The sequence below is a fragment of the Pseudorca crassidens genome, chromosome 8 (assembly GCF_039906515.1).
Source record: "Pseudorca crassidens isolate mPseCra1 chromosome 8, mPseCra1.hap1, whole genome shotgun sequence".
Taxonomy (NCBI): domain Eukaryota; kingdom Metazoa; phylum Chordata; class Mammalia; order Artiodactyla; family Delphinidae; genus Pseudorca; species Pseudorca crassidens.
In genome coordinates this window covers 3,731,389-3,758,500 of record NC_090303.1, presented here as the reverse complement: position 1 = coordinate 3,758,500, position 27,112 = coordinate 3,731,389, and the positions used below count along the sequence as shown (strand labels likewise).

At 35.6% G+C, this 27,112-nt stretch overlaps 1 protein-coding gene across 1 annotated transcript in view; it reads left to right on the top strand.

The window, feature by feature from the left end:
- ZPBP (zona pellucida binding protein) overlaps window positions 1-27,112 on the top strand; it is a 62,942-nt gene that overhangs the window by 8,612 nt on the left and 27,218 nt on the right. Inside the window, exons 3-4 of the mRNA XM_067747626.1 lie at window positions 1,938-2,063; window positions 9,665-9,814. Coding sequence (XP_067603727.1) covers window positions 1,938-2,063; window positions 9,665-9,814 — 276 coding nt within the window. The remainder of the gene's footprint in view (window positions 1-1,937; window positions 2,064-9,664; window positions 9,815-27,112) is intronic.

Here is a 27,112-nt window from a genome sequence, read left to right as displayed (position 1 = left end):
ATAATATGCCATTTTCTTATTACCTTTATGAAGGGGATGATTTTTGGAGTTCTTTACTCTGCCATTTACACTGATATCACAACTTTTATCACAGCTTTTGTTTTAAAACTACAGCTTTTAAACCTAAATTATAAAACAGTCATATATAACTAACTTCCCTTTTTATTGGATGTGCTTAAATTTATCCTTAAAATGAATTAACATTTCAGTTAAAGAAAACAACTGAATCTCAGTGTGATGGACTGAATCATCCTTCTCGCTAAAATCATATGTTTGAGTCCTAATCCTCAATTCTCCAGAAAGTGAACTTATTTGGAGACAGCATCTTTATAGAAGTAATCAAGTTAAAAATGAGGTCATTAGGGTAGACCCAAATCCAATATGACTGGTGTCCTTATAAAAGAGCCAGTAAGTCGTGCTGAGGAATGGCATGTTAATACAATAAGCATTCATTAAAAGTAGAAAAAAGAAGAAACGTTTAAACTGAGGTGAGTAGGAAATAAAATAAGAGGAGAAATTAATGAAAGAGACCAGAGAAGAATAATAGATTGAATGGAACCAAAAGCTGTCTTTGGAGCAATTAGTAGACAGAGTTTTGGTAATTGTTTCACAAGAGAATAATGAAAGTACAAAAATATTATGAATAAATTAAGATATGGTGAGATTTAAAAATCAGAATTTAGTATTCTGAATAATTTTATATAATAAACTTACAGTGAATAACTCTACTAAAATACAAGTTTCTAAAACAGACTTGATTAAATTACTTAGTAAACTAATAATTAAATTCTCCAGATTGTTAATCAGAAATTTGTTTTGCTACTTCCTCCCTTGCCAAAAAATAAGTACCAGGCTATATAGTTTCCAAGGACAAAAACACTTTACACATTCTTTCAGAGAAAATTTATAGAAGGAAATCTGCCTAATTCATTTTATGTGGCTATTATAATCTTAGATGCCTAACTTAATAGTGCTAAACACTAAATAACAAATTTGTACTGAAATTGGAAAAAGATAAAGGATAATGTAAGAAAATTATATACAGTTACATTTATGAATATAGGTGCAAGTGTCCCGTGAAAACAAATTACCAAGAATTGAGGGGAAGTTTCTTAACCTAAGTAAGGGTAGCTATCTAAAAGCTACATTCAATAAACATGATGTTGTATGGTTAAAGTTTAGAGACAGTTTCTTTAAAGTTAAGGAGAATTTTGATTCTCATAGAAACAATTTTTATTTTACTGGAACACAAAAATCTTAGTATATGGTTGATTAGTGAAGTGTTGCCATGGGATTACTGAGGAGTTTCTAGAAGCTTTTCTAAAAGCTTTCTTGTGAGTAAATGCAAAACAATTGAATCTTTACTGTGATCCTTTTGTATCTCCTAGAGAATACTATTTTTGCTTGTTTAATGAGCAGTGCTCTAAATTTTAAAGCAAAGTGGGAAAAATGCTTAATAATTAAAATCAATCAAAGCACATATTTGTGAATTTTTTAATCACATTACAATTTTAAAATTCACTGTGTTACATCATTGTGAGTAATGTATTGTTCCATAATCTAAACAAATTTATCTTGTCAGTTTCTTTCAGGTTTGGTGTCTTTGCAAAACAGATGAAGTATAGATATAGAATTATCTTAATACTTTGTAATTAAAATAATTTTATGACAACAAAGTAAGTTGGTATATAAACTCTGAATAAAAAGACTAATGCATAATGCTGAGATTAAGATACACTCGCACACACAAATAAATTAAGTGTATGTTTTTGAAAGTTAGTTATATGGAATGCAATGAAATTTAGTTCTTACCAAGCAATAGCAATAATCCAAAGAAAACTTCTGAAAACATGTAACCCAGACTACAAAAATGTAAGCCATTATAGATCGTGAACGAACATAAAATATTATTGGAACATTTTAATATTTATTTTCAGTGAAAGTATATGTTATGCTCCATCAAAAGAGTCCACACATGTTATGTGTAACCCAACGACTGCGGAATTCTGAACTCATAGACCCATCATTCCAGTGGCATGGGCCGAAAGGAAGAATCATTTCAGGTGGGCTTCTGTTTCAGTTGTTATAATTAAAAATATGTATGAAATGTACTCAGAGCAAAAGGAATATTTGTATCTCATATACGCTCATGTATTAGCTCACTTCTTTTTCTTGCAATTTCTTTTTGGAGTTAGAATCTAACAATGTAGATGGCATGACTGTTTTTTCCAGATCTTAATTTGAGATAGAGACACACTGGATGATTAAACTGGAGAATTCTCTAAGCATACATATTTCAAAAAATTTTCCTTTTTTATTGTAAAATTCATAAAATCATTTTGGTTACCTCAGTTAGACTTTTATTAGCAAAGTATGTATGAAGAAGCAAATATGATTCTGGCTTTTGTTAAAAATACAAATGAGCACTTTGAGCTCTAGGTTTAAAATTCTGGTTTTGTTTGTTTTATACAGCCCCACATAGGGACAACTTGAGACTTTATTAGTAGTTACGATTTTATATTTTTTATCTTATATTTCACTCTGATTAAAATCCTGACCAGACAGTACGGATTATATTTGAATTTAACCTAAATATTAATATCCATTTTGAAAAACGGACTAAATTTAACATTCAGTATTTTAGTATGAAAAACATGCTCTTAAATATACTGCATGGTTTGGTGGTAGCTGTGTAATAATATGTTACTGATGCTGTTCTTACAAAAGAGGAAGTTTAGTACTCGGGTACTCATCCAGAGGAGAAGATGGACTTGAGATACATCTGAATAGTAGCCTTACAGTTTTCAGATTTTTGAGAAAACAAGGTCTTATTCTCATGAAGGTACATTTTACCACATAGAGATTACTATTGGTATGATTGATTTGGTCAACATTTTCTCCATTCAACTTCTTATTTTGTTATTTTGAAATGCCCATCTTACTTGTATTCTGATATCTCATTTGCTAAAAGCTGATTTGTTTTTGCAGTGTAGTTTAAAAAATATCAATTAGCTTAGCTGTTTTTGTTTTCAGCCTTGCTGAAAATTCAGATAATGAATTTTCATCCTAAATATCTGTTCAAGGAAGTACCTTTTGCATACCTTCTGTGGAAGTTTTTCTTTATTGCTCTATTCACCATGTTTTCTTTCTCTCTCTTTTCCTTCCCTCACTCCCTTCCTCCCTCCTTCCCTCCGTTCCTTCCTTCCTTCTTCTCCTTTTTTTCCCTTATTGGTGTCTTGAGACAGTGCTTGTGGGTGAAAGCCTACAGGGTTATTTTGTAGACCTGGATGGAGGAAAGCAGTATATTCATACAAAGACTTGCTGAAGAAACATTCATAAGAAATATTTATTTTTTAATATGTTTTAATTCATATTTTATATAGTTGAACAATCTAGGTTGTACATTGCCATAATATTTATGTTGATTCTGAAATAGCTCAAGGTTTAAAGAGTTACTTCACTCTTTAGGTTAGGTGGTGTGTCTCCAAAGTGAATTACTCGGCTCTAGGTGAGTGACTACCTGGTGGCTGCCATTGTGCCCAGCTTTGCAGGAGGTACGCAGAGCAGCGTGACCTCTGCCTGGCTGCAGTACTAGAGTGTAGGAGGGGGTCAGCAGAGGTCAGGGACAGAGGTCCTGAGAGGCTAGGCAGTTAATATAAATCAGCGAAGGGGGCCAGGAGTAAAGGTATCCAATATTGAAAATAAAATCAATCTTTATTTTTATTGCTTTCTAATAGCAAATAATATAACACAAGCATGTATATTAAATATATTTTACATTCGTTATTAAAACTCTGTGAGTTCAAAAATAGAAGCATTTAAGTATTGATTTGTTGTGTTGTAATTTGTTACTCCTTTGATTTGAAAATTGAGATGTGAAACATGCTCTTCTCTGAGATGCCAGGCCAGGTCTTGCAGCTTGTATTGCAAAGTATACTATGTAAGTGAATTTTGAATCCTTTAACTAGAAGTGACATTTTATATTACTCACTTTCATAATGGAAAACAGATGTTCAAAAACGTAGCTGTTTCCAGGTAGGGATAAAATCATATAGATGCAATGGCTTTGCATTTATAAAGACTATTCTCAGAAAATCCTGGTATTCTGACATCATGATTACAGTTGTGTTTTCAGTGCAGTGTCACGTCATAGTTCGCTGTCTGCCAGCTTTAAAGCTCAGTACTATCACTGTAATTGCAGAGAGACGTGGAAAATGTCTAATTTTATTAAAGCTTGTAAAACAGAGAAGCTTTTTGGACTCTAGGTTAAACTACACTGTACTTTTTTAATCTTTTTATGGATATTCCAAAGATAGTTCCGCTACAGTTGAACCAAAGAAACATGTAGTTATGTACTTGCGCCTCCCTTTGGAGAGAAGCATCCAGGTTGTTTAGATGGTAGTACAGTGTAGAGGCCAAGTCTTAGACTTGCTAGGCTCTCTTCCTCTCACCCCCACTGCCACCCTCTTCTGTCTCTCTTCCAACATTTTTGGTTTACAAAGGTAAAGCATTTATTGCAGCAAGCCCTGTATCTCTTACTTCAACCCTAATACCATTCTGATGAATTAGCTCTTTTTGGTGTGTGGACTTTCCCATTTTTTTAAATGTTCACACAAACCTGTATAACTGCACACACACACACACACACACACACACGTTTAGCTTTACCCTGTAACTGCATCCTTACTATGTTTTTTAAAAAATGAGATCATAGATTATATCTTACTCTACCTTAATATTTTTATTATGAAGCATCTGATAAATACAAATCTGTATAACAGATATGTAAGTTATGAAGCGTAATAAAACAGACATCCTTGAGCTTGCTATAGAAGCCAAGATATACCATTATCATGACTGTTGAACCTTCTAATGTTGAAAAATCCCATTCTTCTGTCCCCAACCCCTCTTAGGTAAACATTATCCTGAACTTTTACAATATTATTCCTTAGCTTTTCTTTATGCATTTACTACGTGTATGAATACACATGCACAAATACATACATATATCTATGTATGTGTGTATTCATACATGTAGTAAATGCACATATTTAAATATATATAAATATAGATATACATGTGTGGATATATTCTGCAAGCATATTTTCACTTTAGTGTTTTTATTCCGAATTTTATAAAAATAATCAACACGTATACTTTTATCATGTAGCAGATTCTGTTCTAAGCAACTTACATATACTAATCATTTAAGTTTCACAATAGCTCTTTGCAGTAAGTACAGTCATTTTCTCCCTTTTATATGTGGACAGAGGCATTGAGAGAACAAGGTACTTTCCTGAAGTCAAGTGCCTTTGAAGTCTGGCTTCAGAGTTCACAGATAATAATCTAAATGAGGTAGGACTAGGACTTTCCCTTCTCACCATTTTGTGACTTTTTGTAGTTTGTGTCTTTTAAGGAATTTGTCCAACTTAGATTTTTTTCAACTTGTCAAATTTATGTGCATAGTTTATGATATTTTCTTGTTATCTTTTTGATATATGCAGGATCTCTATGATATGCCCTCATTCACTCCTGGTATTGGATGTGTCTTTTCTCTTTCATTTAACAATTTTATCAGTCATTTCAAGGGACCAGCTTTTGAGTTATTTTTCTCTGGTATTTTTCTGTTTTCAGTTTCATTGATTTCTGACTTTATTATTTCCTTTCTGTTTGCTTTGGGTAAAGTTTGCTTATCTATTTCTTTTGCTGGTTGTAGAATTCTGGATTGGCAGTTTTTTTCTTTCAACATTCCAAAGATGGCATTCTGTATTCTTTTTGCTTGCATAGTTTCTTGCGAGAAGGCTGCTATAAAATAGTCCTTATCCCTCTGTAGGCAGTGTGCCATATTTTTCTGATTAATTTCAAGATTTTTTCTTTCCGTTTCACTTTCAGTGATTTGAATGCTAAATGCATTTTTTTTTTGGTTATTTGTATTATTCTGCTTGGTGTTCTATAAGCTTCTTGGATCTGTAGTTTTGGTTTGTCATTAATTTTTGAAAATTGTCGGCCATTATATCTTCCAGTATTTCTTCTGCTTCATCCTATCTCTCTGCTCCTTCTGAGATTTCTGTCACCCTTATGTAACTGTTTGAAATTGTTCCATAGCTCTTGGATTCATTCTTCTTGGTGTTGTTTTGCTTTTGTTGTTGTTGTTGCTTTTTCTCTTTGGGTAAATTTCTTTTGATCTGTCTTCAAGTCATTGGTTCTTTTCTTAGCTGTGTCAAGCCTCTTTATGAGCTCATTGAAGGAAGACTTCATCTGTGTTACATGTTCTTTTTTTATTTTTTTGGTTTGGTTTTAGTTCTAACATTTCCATTTGATTATTTCTTATGGTTTCAGACTCTGCTGAAATCACCTATCTGATCTTGCATGCTTTCTACATTTTCCATTAAATTATTTAATACATTATTCATAGTTATTTTAAACTAACTGTCTGATACTTCTGACATCTGTGTCATTGCCTGGTACTTTGGAAATGTGCCATTTCTTACCCTTCTGTATGCTTCTTAATTTTTTAAGAACATCTTGAATAAGATAGTAAATATTGAGATAATTTTTTTATATTTGAGATGAACACTTTTTAAAATATTATTAAGCCTTTAATATTGGGAGTTTGTGTTAAACTAGTCAGGAATTGTCTGGCTTTGATATTGGTTATTGCTGTGGTTACTGAAAACTTATTTTTCTCCATTGTCTCATCTTTGGCTTTGGTTTCTCCTTTTTTGCTTTCTCTAGAGAGAATCTTTCTTGCAGCTCTCCTAGCTTGATTTCACTGCATTTTTGCTAGACTCTTATTAGTGATGGGCAGTTGGGAGAGAGGGGCAGTCTCTGGTGTTCTGATTCAGCAGGTGTGGTGTCACTGGATCTTGTGGGTGTGGCCTTTAGAAGTGCTTCAGCCTGTCTGCCGGCTTTAGTGTTGGCCTAGTACTTCTTGCTGACTTCCTCAAGAGTGAGGTTTTTTTTCTTCCTGTTTCCTTCCCTAGTGGTAACATGTTTCCACAGTGCCCTCAGTGACCATTTTTGTTTCTTCTCCCTTGTAGGTTAAAGCATTGCTCCTCACCAGGAGGTAGGGGAAATGGGCAAGGGTGGAGTGTTGGCAGGGCTGCCGACCCCCTCCTCTAGCCAGTACCCTGCGCCGGCCCCCTCCTCTAGCCAGTGCCCTGTGGGAATCTTGCTCAGGGTTCCGCTGATCTTCCTTTGAACACCCAAAGATTTTCATGAAGGTGAGAAGCCTGTAAGAGGGTGCAACTGCCTCTGCACTCCCCCTGCCCCCATCTGTGGTCCTCAGAGGCTTCACATGCTCACACTGGACAGCACTTGGCTTTTAGCAATTTATTGAAAACTTTTAGCCAGATGTTCTTAGACCATTGAAGCAAATGCTTAGGTCTAGGTTCTACCTGCAGGCCCTGTTCATTCCTGGTTTTCAGGGTTACTGGTTGCCCTACCTGCCTCATTTGTTTGATGGGTTCAAGAAAATTTGTTGGTTGATAGTTTGTCTTTTTCCTTATTGTTGTATGATGTTGTTGCTCTTATAGTCACTCTCCATATCTGAGCAGAAACCAAAAGTATAAACCTGTTTTTAAAAATTAGTTGTAATGAAATGGTGCTTAAATTTTGCTATATAATTTTAGAGCTCTGAGGCATGTGCTTCTAGAAATCTAATCCAACTCTGAATTTTTAGATGATCAAGCTGAGTTCTAGAGGAAGAAGTCCTGACTTCAGTTTAATTATTTATTGACTGTCTGCTGTTGTATGAGTTCTTATATAGTATATAGTGATATGCCTTGGCATCCTGAAATTCCCATTTAAACTTAGTTTTGTAAAAGTCTGTTTGTTAAGTGGTATTTGTTAAGTGGGTTCTTCTCTTGGCTATGCAATCATCTGGGTATCTTTTCAAAGTGTGCTACTTTTAAATTTTTTAAAATACGAAGGTAGCCAGAGAGTGTTTTCTTACGAATTGTATGATACTAGATTTTCTGGCTGTCATAATATTTAACATTGTAGTAGGCATTCAAATATATATTAATACACTTATTAATGCTTCTGGTTTGGGAAATTTTATTTCAAATTTTTGCCAGGGAATGCATGGCTTCATTGCTGACATGATATTCTAAAATTTCTTTACAATTTGTGGGCACCTTTTATCATATTACTATGATGTATCTGTTTGTGTCTGCTGAAATATATGTATAGCAAACACTTGAAAACCTCTTAATCTGTTCTAAAAAAGAGACAACATTGTTATGATAAATATGTACTCTTTCATCAAAAGATATTCATGAAGAAATAGGCAGTACAATAGAAATGTATTCTAAATTTATATCACATTTTTTAGCTTCATCCAAGATATAGAAATGGGAGTTCTCAAGGCATAATGCTCTATGTAAATCCCTTGAGGGTGGGTATATCCATCTATTCATTTCTCCTTCAGTATCCGAAACAGGGCTTTGCATGTGCTAGAAACTCAACACATTTTTAGTGAAAAAATGAATAATGAAAATTTCTTCACTAAGAACATTCATCTTTTGTCTTATTTTGAAGCCATAAATTTCTTCAAAATAAATTTCAACTTGACAGTTATAGGCAATAAATTATTTTCTTAAAATAGAAAAAGATGAGTATTTATTAAGATAATATTTTCAATTCTAATGAATAGTTTATTAAATTATTGAGTGAGTTTTAATATCTAATAATTTTTTCTAGTGCAAACCCGTGGTTATGAACTTTGAGAGTAACCATTTTTAATTGCTTAATGATTTATAGCTTTTTCAAGTACTTTAACATTCCTTGTATTTGTTATTCAAAAATGATTCTATGAGATATATTATCATATATTATGATTCTTTGTTGTGCAAATGAAGGAGCTAGACTTCAGAAAGATTAAGTGATTATCCCCAGTTACACAGTTTATGAGAAAGAAAGGCACACCTAAAAGCCAAGTCCTAACCCTCTAAATCAGACTTCTTTCCCATTACACAACATGGCTCTCTCCCAGTGTGGTACTTAAGTGATGCTGAAGTGACAAGGGACCTTACGTCCACGTTCTGACTCCCAGCACTGCAGTTCTGATTGTGCGACTTCGGGTGTCAAGTGATCCAGTCTCCTGTTTTCTTTCTTCTGCAACCCTCACGGTTGTAATCCAAATTTTGCCAAGTACCTTGTGTAATGACAGCAAATCCCTAGGTGTTCGTGATTATATTGAGTTAGCCTTTGTTCTGGACACACTGTTTTTATCCCTTTCATATACATTTTTTATGCTTAATGAGAGCATAACTCATCAATAAAGTATTTATATGCATATATACAAATATAATTACTTGATAGTATGTATAAGTATATGCTATATTATATGTATATGAGTACTGATCATGCCATCTCAGTGCGACAAGCAGATGAGGAGCACATCATGTACGTGTGATTGTTAGTCTCTTACCACTTAGGCAGCCACTCACTTGATGAACTCTGGTTAGTGAAATTCTGACACTAAGTTCATCCTGGCACCCACTGTCAAGAACCACCAGACACAATGACTTTGTCCCCGACTCCTTCAGTGATTCTGTAGGTAAATTTGGATGGTTTTTCTCTGTTAAGAAACTATTTCGTTATTTTATCTCAATCTCATGTAATTTAAGCTACTGATCACTGTATCTTATTCCTCTATTAGGAAACAGCACTGCACAAGTGACCTCCACAGGAAGCCTTGTATTCCAGAACTTCAAGGAGAGCATGAGTGGGGTTTACACGTGTTTTCTGGAGTATAAACCTACTGTGGAAGAAGTCGTTAAAAATCTCCAACTGAAATATGTTGTATATGGTAAGAAGGGATTTTGGTTGTATTTTAACATTTCTTAATGTTTACAAATATTTACATACTTTAACAGGTTTGTTTTAAAGGGATTTTGTTGTGTTTAGTCTCTCTTAATTAAAGAAAAATGTCTGCCTGTCTATATTTTGTGAAGTGCTTTGTAAGGGGTTAGTGGTAAGGGAAGATCATTTTCCTTCAGGGGAATATTGACATGTACAGATCAATTTAAGACAGTGCATAAAAACAGGGTGGTATGGAAATCGTGTTTTCAGAGAATGAGCATGATATTGTACTCCGTACTGCCTTTAAATTCCGAGTATCCTCTTGATGGTGCACTGCCATCCCCGTGAACAGGAACATGAATTGCCACTGTATTAAAACCCCTGTCCAAAGGTAGCTTCATCTGTTGAGGTCTGAGACTGGAGAGGTGAGTTGGTCATGGAGTGGCCAGGAGAACAGCCTGAGTGAAAGTTCCGTCTCACGGCTGGGATCCACGCATGGAGACAGAGTCAGGGTCCTCCAGGCTGTCCGTGTCTCACCTGCAGAGCTTCTGAATATATTACCCTACAGTAGCAGGTTTTGCAGGTGTAATTAAGATCTTGAGAAGGGTAGACTCTCCTGAATTACTAGCGTGGGCCCAGTGCAGTCACAGGGGTCCTTAAAGAGGAAGGCAGGACAGCCCCAAAGGCAGAAAAAGGAGACGTGGCAGTGAAAGGAGAGGGTGGGGTAGGTGCCACAAGCCAAGGAGGTGGCAGGTCTCTGGAGCCTGGTACTTCCAGAGCGAATGTACCTTGATTCCAGCCTTGCAAGACTCACTTTGGACGTCTGATCTCCACAACTGCGAGATAATACATTTGTGTTATTTTAAGCCACGAGGTTTGTAGCTTAAGAAGTTAATATACCATTGGAAGCAATAGGAAGCTCATGCAACATTGTTTTCACAGCTGGGATGTAGAACAAATGGTAGAATTATTAATGGTTCCCTGATCATTTTTATACACTAAAAAACGGTGTTCCATATATCCAAAGAAAGACATAATTTTCATGAGAAATTATATTAACTTTGTTAGGCAAATAATTTGTTTAAACTTTGTAATCAGTCACACTTCATTTTTGTTACATAGTTTTTCCTGTAAAATATGATATGTGTTATTTAGTATAGTTTATATAGTTTATAACAAATATACTTTGAAATCTCTCATAAGGGTATATTCACATAAGCTAACAAGTGTAACAGTGCCTAAAATGAATGCTGGTTTATAGTAATGAAAATGATAGCTAATATTTACCAAGCATTTATGCTGTGTTTTTACGTGTAATTATAATAATAACAGCAAAACACATATATTGCTTATTTTCACAAGGCTTTTTTTTTTTTTCGGTACGCGGGCCTCTCACCGTTGTGGCCCCTCCCGCTGCGGAGCACAGGCTCTGGACGCGCAGGCTCAGCGGCCATGGCTTACAGGCCCAGCCGCTCCATGGCATGTGGGATCCTCCCAGACCGGGACATGAACCTGCATCCCCTGCACCGGCAGGCGGACTCCCAACCGCTGCACCACCAGGGAAGCCCAGCAAGGCTTTTTTTTTTGAAGTGCTTTATTTATATTCAACTTATTTAATTCTCACAACAAACCCATACAGTAGGTACTGCAATTTTCGTTAGACTGTGGGACTCAGATTTCAATCTAGGGATTCTCGTTCTAGAGTTCGTATTTTTATCTCTTTTGATATCCTACTGTGCCCCACTGTTATACCAGTGGCAGCAGGATGACACATCATTTAATAAACTGATTTTGGAGACCTGCTATTTTTGTACTTAAAAAAATCATTTAAGTCATTCTGTTTCACTCTAAGGATCCACTTTAGTCTTTCCAATGCCACATGGTATTCCAGATTTTGCTTGCACATTCCTCAGTTGATGATCATTTCGTGTGTTTCAGATTTTCCCTGCCTCAAACAGCAGTGCGTGGAACCTTGAAATAAGTCCTTCAGTCTCTTCCTCCCTGAGTCCCTCTGTGCGTCTCTGTGTATGAGTCCGTCGCTCATCGATCTGTGTGTAAACACACACACTAGTATTCTTGTATTATAGATGTTAAATTGTTAGTATTTTGCTGAGGTGATTCTGTAAGGTAATATCTTCTACAGGGTTTTCACAGTGTTATTTTGATAATTCTGCTAGTTGCCCTGCAAAGAGTGTACAGTTTGTATCCCCGCCACAGTACACGAGAATCTCATTACCTAAAATGCCCTTAGTATACTGTATCTTGAATTGTTGCCCATGTAATAGTCTAATAATGGTATTTCATGGCTTTAATGTTTATTTTTTGGTCATTGATGAGGTTTTCTGAGTTTTGCTATTTGCATGGGCTGTGAACAAAAGTTTTGCTTTTGTTGCTTTTACTTTTGGTGTTGGATTAAAAAAATTATCTCTAAGACAGTAAGTCAAAGAGCTTACTGCCTGTGTTTTCTGCTAGAAGTTTTATGGTTTCGGGTCTTACATTCAAGTCTTTAATCAATTTTGAGTTGATTTTTGTGCATGGTGTAAGACAGTGGTTACATTCTTTTGAATGTGGCTGGCCAGTTTTCCCAACACCATTTACTGAAGAGACTGTCTATTCCCCATTGTATATTTTTGACTCCTTTGTTGTAAATTAATTGACCATTTCTGTATGGGTTTATTTCTGGGCTCTCTGTCTGTTACATGGATCTGTGTGTCTGGTTGTATGCCAATACCACATTGTGTTAATTACTGTAGCTTTGTGATATAGCTTGAAATCAGGGAGCATGATGCCTCCAGCTTTGTTCTTTTTTCTCAAGATTGCTTTGGCTATTTGTGGTCTTTTGTGGTTCCATACAGATTTCTGAGGGTTTTATTTCTGTGAAAAATGCCATTGGAATTTTGATAGTGATTGCGTTGGAGCTGTAGGTTGCTTTGTGTAGTATTTAATATTTTAACCATATTAATTCTTCCAATCCATGAGCACAGAATGTCTTTCCACTTATTTCTTTCTTCTTCAATTTCTTTTCTTGATGTCTTATAGTTTTCAGTATTTTTACAGAGCCAGAGTGTTCAATTCAGTGAAGTCTGATTTATCAAATTTGCTAATTAGTCATGCTTTTGTTGTCAAGTCTAAGAATTCTTTGCCTAGCCATAGGCAAAGATTTTCTCCTTTTTTGTGATAGTTTTGCTTAACACGATGCAGTTTCAGTTAATTTTTGTGTAAGGTGTGAGGTTTAATAATTTTCATTAGGATATCCAATTGCTCCAGCATGATTTCTTGAAGTGTTTTTGTACCTTTGTCAACAGTAAGTTGAGAATATTTGTGTGGGTCTGTTTCTGGGTTTTCTAATTTCTTCCATTGATCTATGGGGTTTGTTCCTTTGCCAGTGCCACTGTGTAGATCACTGTAACTATAGAAACCCTCAGTACCAGGTAGTGTGATTCCTTCCACTATTCTTTATCAAAATGTTTTTCTTTTTTAGGGCCCACCCCTTTCCTTATATATTTTAGAATAATCCTATACGTATCTACAGTGTATTTGCTGGAATTTTGATGGGAATTGCATTCAATCTATAGATAAATTTGGGGGATGTTTGCGATCTCTCTGTTTTTTTTCTTTTTGGCCATGCTGTGAGGCATGTGAGATCTTAGTTCCCGGACCAGGGATCGAACCTGTGCCCCCTGCAGTGGAAGTGCTAACCACTGGACTGCCAGGGAATTCCCTCTTTCATCTCTATATACATGCTTTCTTAAGTGTATACCTAAGTATGTTATTTTGGGCTTTTTTTGCACAATTGTAAATGATGTTAGATTTCAAATTTTGGATTCCACAGGTTTATTGCTAATATATAGAAAAACGATTTATAAAAAATAAGAAAAAAAACACTTTCTTTGCTCATCCATAAGAAGCAACTCCCCATTTATTCAGGTTTTATCATGAGATTGCAGCAATTCAGTCACATATTCAAGTTCAACTTATAATTCTGTGAAAATACCGAAATACGATACAAGGACACAAAGTGAGCAAATGCTGCAGAAAAAAATGGCACTGATAGACTTGCTTAACGCAGGGTTGCCACAAACCTTCAATTTGTAAAAAATGCAATATCTGCTAAGCACAATAATGTGGAGCACAACAAAACGAGACATACTGTAAACAAAAAGTGGTTTATTATTTGTGTCTTGATCTAGAATTTTAAAAAAATGTTTGTAGATTCTTTGTGAGACTGTCATGTCATATGCACATAGGGACAGTTTTGTTTCTTTCTTTTCAATCGTATGCCTCTTATTTTTCTTTTTTTATTGGGGACACTAGGGCTTCTGGTACTCTGTTGAATAAGAATGGTGAGAGCAGATATCCTTGCCTTCTTTGTAATATTAGGGGGACTCATCAAGTCTTTTACTATTAAATGTGGTGTTAGATTGGATTTTACATAGATGCCTTTTATTAGGTTGAGGAAGTTTCCTTCCATTCCAAGTTTGTTGATTTTTAATTTTTTATTGTGAAAGGATGTTGGATTTTGTCAAGTGTTTCTCCTGCATTAATTGAGATAATTATGTATTTTTTATTTTCTGTTTTATTGATATGGTATATTGCATTCATTGATTTTCAAGTGTTGAACCAAGCTTGGTTCCTGGGATAAAATCCCACTTGGTCATGATGTATAATGCTTTCAGTATACTGATAGATTCATTTTGCTGGAATGTTATTGAGAATTTTTGTATCTATAGTCATATGAGATATTGGTCTGTAGTTCTGTTTTCTTGTGATATCATTTTTACCTGGGTTTGCTTTCATGATAATACTGAGTATGACTTGTAAATATTTTCTTTCTCTTCTGACTTTGGAAGAGTTCATTAAGAATTGTTAATATTTCTTTAAATGTTTGGTAGAATTCATGAGTGAAAACATCTGAGCTTGGGTTTTTCTTCCTGGGTAGTTGTTTTTTCTGATTACTAATTTAATCTCTTTGCTTGGTATAGCTCTATTCATATAGTCTGTTTTTTCTTGAGTCAGTTTCAGTAGTGTATGTCTTTTAGAGATTTTTCTATTTCATCTAAGTTATCTAATTTATTGGCATACAGGTTTTTATAGTATCCCTTTGTAATTCTTTTTATTTCTGTAAGGTCAATACTGCCTCCTTTTTTATTGATGATTTGTTAATTTGAGTCCTCTCTTTTTTTCTTGGTCACTCTAGCTAAAGATTTATAAAGTTTGTTGATATCTTCAAATAACTATGTTTTTGTGTCATTGATTCTATTGTTTTTCTATTTTCTATGTCATTTATCTCTGCTTTAATTTTTATTATTTCTTTCCCTCTGCTTGATTTAAGGTTAGTTTTCTCTTTCTTCCCTAGTGTCATAAGGTAAAAGTTTCAATTATTGATTAGAGATCATATTATATTTTATATATATATAATTTTGTATATATAATTTCCCACAATGTACTGCTTTAGCTGCATTCCATAGGTTATGGTTTTTTTTTCAATTTATATGAAGTTTTTCTTCTAACTTCTCTTTTGATTCTTCTTTGACACATTGGTTACTTAGAATTATGTTGTTTAATTTCCACACATTTGTGAGTTTTTCAAATTTTTCTGTTACTCTAATTTTATTACATTGTGATCAGAGAAAATACTTTGTATTATTTCAGTCCTTTAAAATTTATTGTGATTTGTGGCTTAAAATAGTCTCCATCCTTGAGAATGTGCCAGAGCACTTGAGAATGTATATTCTGCTGCTGCCAGGTGGAGAGGTATGTAGATGTCTTTTAGGTATATTTGGTTTCGGCATTATTCAAGTATTCTGTTTCCTTGTTGATCTTCTGCCTAGTTGTTTCATTCATTATTGGAAGTCTCCAAGCAATATTTTGAATTGTTTTTATCATTATTTAATGATATAATCATCATATAATCAAAATAATTATTTCTTTTATCATTTCTGTCAGTTTTTACTTCATTTTGGTGCTTTGTTCTTAGGTGTGTGTATGTTTATAATTGTTCTCTCTTCCTGATAGGTTGTCTTTTTTTATTATAAAAAAATGTTACCCTTTAGCTATAGTAGCATTTTTTGTTTGTTTTAAAGTTTACTTTGCCTGATAATTGAATAGCCATTCCTATTTTCTTGTGATTGCTGTATACAGGATGTATTATTTTGCACCCCATCGCTTTCAGTCTATTTGTATCTTTGCATGTAAAATGTGTCTCATGTAGACACTAAATAGTTCATTGCTTTTTAAATCCAGTTTCATAGTCTCTGCCTTTTGATTAGATAATTTAATCCATTCACATTTAATATTATTATTTATATAAGTGGATATACTCCATCATTTTATTTTATATTTCCCTGTCTCATGTGTTCTTCTATTTCTCATTGTCTTGTGAATTAAGTGAATATTTTCTAATGTAGCATTTTAATTACTTTAATGATTTTTTACTATATATTTTTGGGTCATTTCCTTATTGATTGCTCTAGAAGTTACCATATATATCTTAACCTATCAGAATCAGCTTGACATCTTTACAAACTTAATTCTGGTGAGATAGAGAAACCTTAGTCTTATGTAGATCTATTCCTTTTCCATGCTTTTTGTGGTATTAATATTATACATATTATACCTGTAAATGTTACAAAACTAACAATACATTTTATAATTATTATTTTGTGTAACTTTATGTATTTTAGAGAAGCTGAAATTAGGAGAGCAAGTGTATATTTATAGATTTTGTTACATTAACCTTCTTGTTTATCATTTTTTATTTTCTTTAATTGTTTGCTTTTTTTCAAGTTTCCATCTGTAGTCATTTCCTTAGTCTAGTACAGCTTTGCTCCCACCCACCTCCATTGTGCTCCTACTGGAAAATATATATTTATGTTTGGTCCCAGTGATACATCATATACAAATTCTTTTATACAATTGCTTTTTAAATCAGTAAAGAGGAAAGAAAGTCAAAGAAATATGCACTTACTCTGTCTATATAATTACATGATTTACTGGAGTGCTTTGTTTTTTCTGTGTGGATTCAGATTATTGACTGAGGTTATGTTCTTTCAGTCTTGTTAAAAAACAAAATTCAAGAAAATTTGAAGATTTAGCTTTATTTAGATTTAGCTTTATTAGGTAATTCATGAATCGGGGAGCATCCCATCTAGCAACTAGAAGGTGGCTCTGAGGGGTTGTATGCTATTAGCAAAAGAAAAGAAAGGATTATTTTTAGACTAGGCCCTCTTTTCTTGAGGGTGTGGGGAAGGGAGTGGCAGAGGTTTTGGTTTTATCATGCAGGTTGCTGCTTCTTCCGCTGGGGACCGGAGGAGGCCTGTGTGATAGATTACTTTACTGTTAGACTAGAAAATTCCAGACTGGTTGATTAGGATTACATTTGTGGGAGAGGTTGAAACTGCCATTAGATTAGATATTAAGTGTAGTTTTAGTATCTTGGGGTTTAGCACATGTGACACAATTTTGGGCCTGTGGTTTTCTTTTTAACAGTCTGAAAAACTTTTAGCTGATTCTTTATTCTGTCAGGTCAGATCTACTGTTGAGCTTCTTATTGTGTTTTTCCTTTCAGTGTTTTTCCTTTTTACCTACAGAATTTCCACTTCTTTTTTTAATAATTTTTCATAGATAGTTTCTATTTGATGTGACATTATTAAAATACCTCCCTTCATTAATCATGATTTTCTTTTGTTATTTTAACACATTTATATGAATGCTTTGAAGTCTTTAGTTTTTAATATTTATCTTTACAAGTGACCACATCTGGTCACTCTTAAACAGGCAATTTCTGCTTCCTAGTTTTTTCCAGTGTATAGGTCATACTTTCCTGTTTCGTTGCATGTCTCATTAATTTGTTTGGAAACTGGACTTTTTAGATAATGTATTGTAGCAACTCTGGGTACTGGTCCATTTCCTTCCCCCACCCTCCAGATTTGTCATAATTTTATCCTGTTTATTTGTTTAGCAGCTGGCTAGATTATTTCAGTGAGGTTCACTCCCGCTACCACCATAGTGTGAGGCCCCCAAAGTCTGTCCTAGGAAGGTGCACTTTGGGTGTACCCATAGAGGTTTCATGTATCTGTTGTTTTCAACCATGCCCTGAGGCATAAATTCCTCTAAAACCGATCCAGTTCAGTTTGGGTTCCCCAGGTCTGTTTGAGATTTGTTCTGACCTCCGGATAGCTCCTTCCAGCTGACACCTCCTGTGTTGCTGTCTGACAAACTAGGCTGCCTACAGTTTCGCCTTCTCCCAGTTGTCTTTCCCCATATTGCCAGTGTTTTTGAAAGTGCCCTGAGGTTTGAGCTTCCCCACAGTTTATCACAAGGACGTCAGTTCCTTTGAGAAGAGATTCTGAGCTCTCTGTTCTACAGCCTGCTGCTCATCCCCGGCAGATTCTCTGAGCCACTGCTCTGGAGCTGGGGCTGGGGACGGTGGTGTGCTTCTCTGTGCGTGACACACTGCTTTAGGAACTTAGCATCTGTTGGAGGGGGTAGCAGCAGCAGCCCCGGGTCTCCACAGCATGTTTCTCCTGTGTGGACACTTCACATGACGAGCTGAACAAGGCTGATGGGCTCCCATTGTTTTCAGAATTGCTGCTGCCAGGTTAGAGCCTCCATCTCACAAAGTGGGGAGGTGGAAGGAGGGAGCCTTCACCTCTCAGCTGTACTCACCCACAACTTCCCTTTAGCACCAGGTAGCTCTGGTCTGCATGAGAAAGGCTGACCTCCTGTCCCTTCTTGGGGAGAGGGAGCCTTGTGCCCTTGTCTGCCCCAGTCTGGAGTGGAGTTGCCATCTAGCTTGGATTTCGTTGACTCCTTCATGATCTCTAAAAACCTTTCCTCTTAACTATTTATTTCTGGAATATCAATTAAACATATTTGTTAGGGCTCCTTAATTTATCATCCATATCTTTTCACTTGTCTTTCATATATACAGATCTTTAAATGTGTTTAAGGTACCATTGTCCAATTTATCAAACCTGTCTTCAGCAGTATGAAGTCTGCAAGTTTAGCTAGTCTATTCACTTTGTTTTAACTTTGGTGCCATTTTTCTATTTCAATGACTATACTTTCCATCCCCAGTATTTCCAATTGGATCTTTCTCTTTAAAATCTCCACTTGTTCTTTAGTCATATGTGCCGGTTTTTGTTCTATAATTTCCTATTCTTAATTTATTACTTTCTTTAATATTTTGAGATATATATTTCTTACTTTTATTTTTTAATTTTCATAATGTGTATGAAAACTTGTTCGTACCCATATCCCTCACAAAAATAGGTGTTATTGCTCTTTTATTTGTATAGGGGTATAAAATGTTATGCCACCGTTGTGATTGCATTTTCCTTAGTACTAGCGTCTCTGAGCATCTTTTTCTGTGCTTATTATTCCTTTTGAGATTTTCTATTCATATTTTTTACCTGTTTTACTAAGTTATTGTGTTCTTGCCAACTTCTAGTAAGTTCAAATACTCTAACTCTGAGTATAGATCAGTAGTTTTCAAATAGTAATCTATGGACTCCTTGGAGTCCCTGAGTCCCTTTCAAGGGGTCAGCAAGGTGAAAACTGTTTTTGTAATTATACAATGATATTATTTACTGTTTTAACTGTGTTGAGATTTACAGTTGAAGTGGGTAAGCTACTGTGGAACAGTCATCCACAATTACGCAAAAAAGCTGTTAAAATGTTTCTTTCTAACCAACTACATATCTCTATGAGGCAATAAACCAACACACCATATGTCATTGAATGAACAAGTAAGTATAAGACTCCAGCTGACTTCTATTAAGCAGACCTTAAAGAGCTTTTCAAAATATAAAACAATACTACTGTTCTCACTGATTCTCTTTGAAAAGTGTTATTGTACCTAAAAGTGTTTTTTTTTATGTTACTGCCTGATGAGTTTCTATCATTTTAAAATGAATTAATAAACATTTAAAAAGGTTTTCAGTTTGAATTTTTTGTATCATAAATATTGGTAGATGTATCCTACATAAAAGTTCTTTGGTGGTCCTTAGTGATTTTTAAGAATGTAAAGAGATCCGGAGACCAAAACTTTTGAGAACTCCTGTAGATGTTTATGTCATTTTTTTTATCATTCCCATTTTTCTAGAGCCGTATATGTCTTTTTTCTTTTAAAGCTTCTGATTTTCATATGAGGATTTTATTTTTTAAACTGTTGCAGGGATTCCCTGCAAGGACTTGCTGGACTCAGCAGAATTGTACTCAAGGCTAAGGTGAGGGACACACAGTAGGAATGGCAGGGGGAAAGTCACGGCCAGAGCCAGGTGAAATCCACGTACAGGACTGCTGTGCTATCCTTCCTGTGTGAGGTTGCATTGAGCCCCCTCCTTTCCTTAGTGGTAAAAATCCAGTAAGCCCTGTGCCGACTCAGCACCCAGGCGCTGATTGGGAGCTAGTCATGAAGGCTCCCTCTGCCTGACAACGACAGAAGTCCCAAACTCCCAGAGGTGCAGGGTTCAGTTCCTCAGGTGGGGAAACAGTTTTATCACATGGGGAGCAATGCCTGTCCGTTTAGGGAAATACTTACCAGCCAAGGGCCAATCCTGTAGGCAGCCTCCAGCCTGCTGTGTTCTCTTTTATACAACTTGTTAATAACTCATTTACAAGCGGATCCTGAGTTGCTGTGTGTGTAAATGGGTACTTCTCCCAGAGATAAGAAGCTGTCTTCAGAAAAGGACACTTTTGATAGAGTTTTTGAGGGCATTTTGAAGATATTGTGGCTTATATTCAGATTTCTTTCTATCAAATGTAATAGCATGATACATGCCGGATTTCTGGAAGGAAAAAGGAGTTCTTTTTTAGCCCGTGAACCAGAGGAGTGCTTGCTCTGTCTGCAGTCCTTGCTGGGAGCCTTGCTGCAGCTTCCAGGTCCATCTGATAAGGTTCACTCTTCTACATGGTTCTTGTATGTATCACATCACACAGCTTTGATGTGATAAATCATGATATAATCAATATAAATCAGTCATTTATCATATGGGAATATATGTATCAGTAAATGCATGATATTGATAGGTTTTTAAGATTTATGTCTCAATGTGACATTGTTTTTCAGTTTTCTTATTCACAGTTTCATGGACCTTTTTGGTGTGGTGACACAAACCTTTCTTCAGCTTACAGAGTGTTTTCCCTGTTTGTCCCCTGATTAACTTCTCCTTTGTCTGCTCTGTTCTCTCCTGGAACTCCTTCACTTTGACATAGGATATCTGGGATCTCTCTTCCTTTTCTCTTCTTTTGCTCTTGTCATTTTGTTTCTAATTTTGATCTATGCTATGTGAGAATTTCATTACTTCATCTCCAAACATATTTTTAACCTTGTTTTCATTTATTACTTCAATTAATTTTTAAATTTTCAGTATTTGTATTTAAAAATTTTTTCCAGGATGCTTTTCGTATTTAGCATCACTTCTCTTCTACAATACCTTTATAATAGTTTTATGGATATATTTTCTATCCTTACTAGTTAGAATTTTAAAAACTTATTTCTGAATGCTTCCTACATTAATTTTCTTTTATGTTATTTTCCCTTGCTTTTTCATTTTCATGCTTTTCTTTTTTTTATTATTTATTTATTTTTTGGCTGTGTTGGGTCTTCGTTTCTGTGCGAGGGCTTTCTCTAGTTGCGGCAAGCGGGGGCCACTCTTCATCACGGTGTGCGGGCCTTTCACTGTCACGGGCTCTCTTGTTGTGGGGCACAGGATCCAGATGCGCAGGCTCAGTAGTTGTGGCTCACGGGCCTCGTTGCTCTGCGGCATGTGGGATCTTCCCAGACCAGAACTCGAACCCGTGTCCCTTGCACTGGCAGGCAGATTCTCAACCACTGTGCCACCAGGGAAGCCCCTTCATGCTTTTCTTTAGTGATTTTGGAACTCCCCAAATTTGGTTAGGAGAATCTGTGGTTTTCATTCATGTTTGTAAATGAATTAGAAGCTGTCTGGTCTCAACCTAGAATACAAAGGCTTATAGTAGCTTGGTCTGTGCACTCAATTTTGGCTTAAATGAGCAGGTAGGAAAGTGAACAGTGGTGGCTATCACTTTAGTGAGAGTGGAGAGTGTCTCCTCAGCAGGCCCCTTGATTAACAAAAGTAGCAACAGAGCTCCCTGTCTCAGAAGGTAAACTTTTCTGATTTCTAGTACCGTGGATTTATCATTTTTATATTTCTTGTATCATTTCAGTGAGATTTTGAAACGGATAGAAAAAAAAAACCCTATTCTCAGTTTCAGGTGTTGCAATTGAAATCAATAAAGCTTATAGATAAGTTAGAAACATACTTTTTTTTTTTTGCCTATTGTTGGCAATTATATGACACCCTTTTCTTCTAAGATGAATATTTATTTATTTATTTATTTATTTACATCTTTATTGGAGTATAATTGCTTTACAATGTGGTGTGTTAGTTTCTGCTTTATAACAAAGCGAATCAGTTATACATATACATATGTTCCCATATCTCTTCCCTCTTGTGTCTCCCTCCCTCCCACCCTCCCTATCCCACCCCTCCAGGTGGTCACAAAGCACGGAGCTGATCTCCCTGTGCCATGCGGCTGCTTCCCACTAGCTATCTACCTTATGTTTGGTAGTGTATATATGTCCATGCCGCTCTCTCGCTTTGTCACAGCTTACCCTTCCCCCTCCCCATATCCTCAAGTCCATTCTCTAGTACGGCTGTGTCTTTATTCCTGTCTTACCCCTAGGTTCTTCATGACATTTTTTCTTAATTCCATATATATGTGTTAGCATACGGTATTTGTCTTTCTCTTTCTGACTTACTTCACTCTGTATGATATACTCTGGGTCTATCCACCTCATTACAAATAGCTCAATTTTGTTTCTTTTTATGGCTGAGTAATATTCCATTGTATATATGTGCCACATCTTCTTTATCCGTGCATCCGATGATGGACACTTAGGTTGTTTCCATCTCCGGGCTATTGTAAATAGAGCTGCAATGAACATTTTGGTACATGACTCTTTTTGAATTATGGTTTTCTCAGAGTATATGCCCAGTAGTGGGATTGCAGGGTCCTATGGTAGTTCTGTTTGTAGTTTTTTAAGGAACCTCCATACTGTTCTCCATAGTGGCTGTACCAATTCACATTCCCACCAGCAGTGCAAGAGTGTTCCCTTTTCTCCACACCCTCTCCAGCATTTATTGTTTCTAGATTTTTTTGATGATGGCCATTCTGACTGGTGTGAGATGACATCTCATTGTAGTTTTGATTTGAATTTCTCTAATGATTAATGATGTTGAGCATTCTTTCATGTGTTTGTTGGCAATCTGTATATCTTCTTTGGAGAAATGTCTGTTTAGGTCTTCGGCCCATTTTTGGATTGTGTTGTTTGTTTTTTTGTTATTGAGCTGCAAGAGCTGCTTATAAATTTTGGAGATTAATCCTTTGTCAGTTGCTTCATTTGCAAATATTTTCTCCCTTTCTGAGGGTTGTCTTTTGGTCTTATTTATGGTTTCCTTTGCTGTGCAAAAGCTTTGAAGTTTCATTAGGTCCCATTTGTTTATTTTTGTTTTTATTTCCATTTCTCTAGGAGGTGGGTCAAAAAGGATCTTGCTGTTATTTATGTCGTAGAGTGTTCTGCCTATGTTTTCCTCTAAGAGTTTGATAGTTTCTGGTCTTACATTTAGGTCTGTAATCCATTTTGAGCTTATTTTTATGTATGGTGTTAGGGAGTGATCTAATCTCATACTTTTACATGTACCTGTCCAGTTTTCCCAGCACCACTTATTGAAGAGGCTGTCCTTTCTCCACTGTACGTTCCTGCCTCCTTTATCAAAGGTAAGGTGACCATATGTGCATGGGTTTATCTCTGGGCTTTCTATCCTGTTCCATTGATCTATCTTTCTGTTTTTGTGCCAGTACTATACTGTCTTGATTACTGTAGCTTTGTAGTATAGTCTGAAGTCAGAGAGCCTGATTCCTCCAGCTCCGTTTTTTGTTCTCAAGATTGCTTTGGATATTCTGGGTCTTTTGTGTTTCCATACAAATTGTGAAATTTTTTGTTCTAGTTCCGTGAAAAATGCCAGTGGTAGTTTGATAGGGATTGCATTGAATCTGTAGATTGCTTTGGGTAGTATAGTCATTTTCACAATGTTGATTCTTCCAATCCAAGAACATGGTATATCTCTCTATCTATTTGTATCATCTTTAATTTCTTTCATCAGTGTCTTATAGTTTTCTGCATACAGATCTTTTGTCTCCTTAAGTAGGTTTATTCCTAGATATTTTATTGTTTTTGTTGCAGTGGTAAATGGGAGTGTTTTCTTGATTTCACGTTCAGATTTTTCATCATCATTGTATAGGAATGCCAGAGATTTCTGTGCATTAATTTTGTATCCTGCTACTTTACCAGATACATTGATTAGCTCTAGTAGTTTTCTGGTAGCATATTTAGGATTCTCTATGTATAGTACCATGCCTTCTGCAAACAGTGACAGCTTTACTTCTTCTTTTCTGATTTGGATTCCTTTTATTTCCTTTCTTCTCTGATTGCTGTGGCTAAAACTTCCAAAACTGTGTTGAATAATAGTGGTGAGAGTGGGCAACCTTGTGTTGTTCCTGATCTTAGAGGAAATGGTTTCAGTTTTTCACCATGAGGACGATGTTGGCTGTGGGTTTGTCATATATGGCCTTTATTATGTTGAGGAAAGTTCCCTCTGTGCCTACTTTCTGCAGGGTTTTTGTCATAAATGGGTGTTGAATTTTGTCGAAAGCTTTCTCTGCATCTATTGAGATGATCATATGGCTTTTCTTCTTCAATTTGTTAATATGGTATATCACATTGATTAATTTGTGTATATTGAAGAATCCTTGCATTTCTGGAATAAAACCCACTTGATCATGGTGTATGATCCTTTTAGTGTGCTGTTGGATTCTGTTTGCTAGTATTTTGTTGAAGATTTTTGCATCTATGTTCATCAGTGATATTAGCCTGTAGTTTTCTTTCTTTGTGACATCCTTGTCTGGTTTTGGTATCAAAGTGATGGTGGCCTCGTAGAATGAGTTTGGGAGTATTCCTCCCTCTGCTATATTTGGGAAGAGTTTGAGAAGGATAGGTGTTAGCTCTTCTGTAAATGTTTGATAGAATTCGCCTGTGAAGCCATCTTGTCCTGGGCTTCTGTTTGTTGGAAGATTTTTAATCACAGTCTCAATTTCAGTGCTTGTGATTGGTCTGTTCATATTTTCTATTTCTTCCTGATTCAGTCTTGGCAGGTTGTGCATTTCTAAGAATTTGTCCATTTCTTCCAGGTTGTCCATTTTATTGGCATAGAGTTGCTTGTAGTAATCTCTCCTGATCTTTTGTATTTCTGCAGTGTCAGTTGTTACTTCTCCTTTTTCATTTCTAATTCTATTGGTTTGAGTCTTCTCCCTTTTTTTCTTGATGAGTCTGGCTAATGGTTTATCAATTCTGTTTATCTTCTCAAAGAACCAGCTTTTAGTTTTATTGATCTTTGCTATCGTTTCCTTCATTTCCTTTTCATTTATTTCTGATCTGATTTTTATGATTTCTTTCCTTCTGCTAACGTTGGATATTTTTTGTTCTTCTTTCTCTAATTGCTTTAAGTGCAAGGTTAGGTTGTTTATTCGAGATGTGTCCTGTTTCTTAAGGTAGGATTGTAGTGCTCTAAACTTCCCTCTTAGAACTGCTTTTGCTGCATCCCATAGGTTTTGGCTCGTCGTGTCTCCATTGTCATTTGTTTGTACGTATTTTTTGATTTCCTCTTTGATTTCTTCAGTGATCACTTCGTTATTAAGTAGTGTATTGTTTAGCCTCCATGTGTTTGTATTTTTTACAGACCTTTTCCTGTAATTGATATATAGTCTCATAGCATTGTGGTCAGAAAAGATACTTGATACAATTTCAATTTTCTTAGATTTACCAAGGCTTGATTTGTGACCCGAGATATTATCTATCCTGGAGAATGTTCCACGAACACTTGAGAAAAATGTGTATTCTGTTGTTTTTGGATGGAATGTCCTATAAATATCAATTAAGTCCATCCTGTTTAATGTATTATTTAAAGCTTGTGTTTCCTTATTTATTTTCATTTTGGATGATCTGTCCATTGGTGAAAGTAGGGTGTAAAAGTCCCCTACTATGAATGTGTTACTGTCAATTACCCCTTTTATGGCTGTTATTATTTGCCTTATGTATTGAGGTGCTCCTATGTTGGGTGCCTAAATATTTACAATTGTTATATCTTCTTCTTGGATTGATCCCTTGAACATTATGTAGTGTCCTTTGTCTCTTCTAATAGTCTTTATTTTAAAGTCTATTTTGTCTGATATGAGAATTGCTACTCCAGCTTTCTTTTGGTTTCCATTTGCATGGAATATCTTTTTCCATCCCCTTACTTTCAGTCTGTATGTGTTTCTAAGTCTGAAGTAGGTCTCTTGTAGACAGCATATATATGGGTCTTGTTTATGTATCCATTCAGCCAATTTGTGTCTTTTGGTGGGAGCATTTTGTCCATTTACATTTTAGGTAATTATCGATATGTATGTTCCTATTCCTGTTTTCTTAATTGTTTTGGGTTCGTCATTGTAGGTCGTTTCCTTCTCTTGTGTTTCTTGCCTAGAGAAGTTCCTTTAGCATTTGTTGTAAAGCTGGTTTGGTGGTGCTGCACTCTCTTAGCTTTTGCTTGTCTGTAAAGGTTGTAATTTCTCCATCAGTCTGAATGAGATCCTAGCTGGGTAGAGTCATCTTGGTTGCAGGTTTTTCTCCTTCACTTTAAATATGTCCTGCCAGTCCCTTCTGGCTTGCAGAGTTTCTGCTGAAAGATCAGCTGTTAAACTTATGGGGATTCCCTTGTGTGTTATTTGTTGTTTTTCCTTTGCTTCTATTAATATGTTTTCTTTGTATTTAATTTTTGACAGTTTGATTAATATGTGTCCTGGCATATTTCTCCTTGGATTTATCCTGTATGGGTCTCTCTGTGCTTCCTGGACTTGATTAACTATTTCCTTTCCCATATTAGGGAAGTTTTCAGCTGTAGTCTCTTCAATTATTTTCTCAGTCCCTTTCTTTTTCTCTTCTTCTTCTGGAACCCCTATAATTTGAATGTTGGTGCATTTAATGTTGTCCCAGAAGTCTCTGAGACTGTCCTCAGTTCTTTTCATTCTTTTTTCTTTATTCTGCTCTGCAGTAGTTATTTCCACTATTTTATCTTCCAGGTAACTTACCCGTTCTTCTGCCTCAGTTATTCTGCTATTGATCCCATCTACAGTATTTTTCATTTCATTTATTGTGTTACTCATCGTTGTTTGTTTCATCCTT